The 1,613-nt window shown below is 32.9% G+C and overlaps 1 protein-coding gene across 1 annotated transcript; it reads left to right on the top strand.

Annotated features, from left to right (window-relative positions):
• Nucleotides 1-290: 290 nt before the first annotated feature.
• LOC107885446 (zinc finger and BTB domain-containing protein 6-like) lies at nt 291-636 on the top strand (the record flags this gene model as incomplete). Its single annotated transcript, XM_016809095.1, has 1 exon — nt 291-636. A coding segment is annotated over exon 1 (346 nt), but the record flags the coding sequence as incomplete, so codon positions are not given.
• Nucleotides 637-1,613: the final 977 nt, after the last annotated feature.

Below are 1,613 nucleotides of genomic sequence, written 5' to 3'. Positions count from 1 at the left end.
AGCATTTTTATAGCAGACATATTATATTATATTATAACATTAATGTAGAGCTTGAAGTGATTACATTTCATTTAAAAGGTACCCTATGTATTAATATATTATTATATATATATTATATATTATTATCAAATATTCAAATGTATTATTTATGTTGAATTTTATTATTAATTAATAGGTAGCATTTGTTTCATTTACATTATCATTTTTATGCAATCTTTATTTTCTTGTTGAATATTAAGTCATTTGACCACTAATTTTTTTTTTTTTTTGATATTAATAACAGGGTCAATATGGAGAAAACTGTAATTAAATGTACAGATTGTGAAGCAACATTTACATTAAAAAAAAATATGTATGCTCATTGCCGTAACATTCACAAAATTGAACATTTAAGCAAAAAACCAAAAATGTCTCAATGTCATATTTGTGATGTAAAATTTGTGAATAAAAAGTGTTTATTCCAACACATGAAAACATTTCACAATAATTCTACAAATGAAAAACATACTAGAATAATATGCCCTTATGACTTATGTGAGGAATACTTATTTACATCTCTCAAATTAAGAGAACACTTGTGTGTTAAACACAATATTACAGTAGAGCTGGAAGAGATAACTTTTGATAATTTAAAAGGTACATTAAACTATTATAGTGACTCATTATACGTCTCATGTTATGATAGATTTCCTATTCATTTTTTCATAATTTATAGAATGACTAGCTCTAAGTGTAACTCGGGGCCCGTTGGACTCGCTGAAAGTGGATACCGATTTTGGAGACAATGTCGTTGGAATTATAAAAGTCACGACAGTAAAGTTGTAAGACGAAAATGTAGGATTTGTGATAAGCCATAAGGATTAGTGATATGGATTGGAGATAAGGCTTGACGTTTTTACGGGAATGTTTAAAAGTTAGAGCGTCTAGCAATCCCGTCACAAACGTTGTAAATGGATAGGCTGGATACGATCTCCTGTGTTGTTAAAAAGTGTAGAGTCGATTGGTGTATTCGATTATCTAGCTATTAGTCATCAAATCACATAGATTGGCAATCGAATCGCAGACATAATGAGAAGCGTATATCACAAGGTATGCAATCCACCTACGGTGGATTGCCGACCACGTTGGTAGCGTAGGTAACTGAAGAACGGAAAATATAGTTAGACCCCCGGGCCCCCCGTGTTAGTTGTAAGTGAATACTGATTTTGTAGACACAGTCGAATTATATATGCCACACTTATATAGAAGGAGATTTTATGATAAGAATTTCTGATAAGGCCTGGCTCTATGGTGGTCTCGTTTGTAAGGCAGGAAAGTTTAAAATTCCAGTTTCAGTGCCTAGAAATCTGCCATGGCTCATGAAAATCGACAATTCAATTATACCATCCCCCAGCGTATATCCGGTGCTTTTTTGTATGTATAAAAAAATTTTAATTCGAAAACCTGCATGTTAGAGTGTCTAGCAAGTCAGTCATCACCTGTCTAAGAGGAAAAAAAATTAGCAATCCGCCTGCGGCGGATAGAGTAGTATGTGTCGTTGCATGTCCGGTGCTTCTTCTTATGTAAAAAGTGTAAAGTCGAAAACCGTGTTGGAGTGTCTAGCAGCAAGTCAA

This window comes from Acyrthosiphon pisum, unplaced genomic scaffold (assembly GCF_005508785.2).
Source record: "Acyrthosiphon pisum isolate AL4f unplaced genomic scaffold, pea_aphid_22Mar2018_4r6ur Scaffold_1083;HRSCAF=1555, whole genome shotgun sequence".
Taxonomy (NCBI): domain Eukaryota; kingdom Metazoa; phylum Arthropoda; class Insecta; order Hemiptera; family Aphididae; genus Acyrthosiphon; species Acyrthosiphon pisum.
This window is presented reverse-complemented; position numbering and strand designations above follow the sequence as displayed.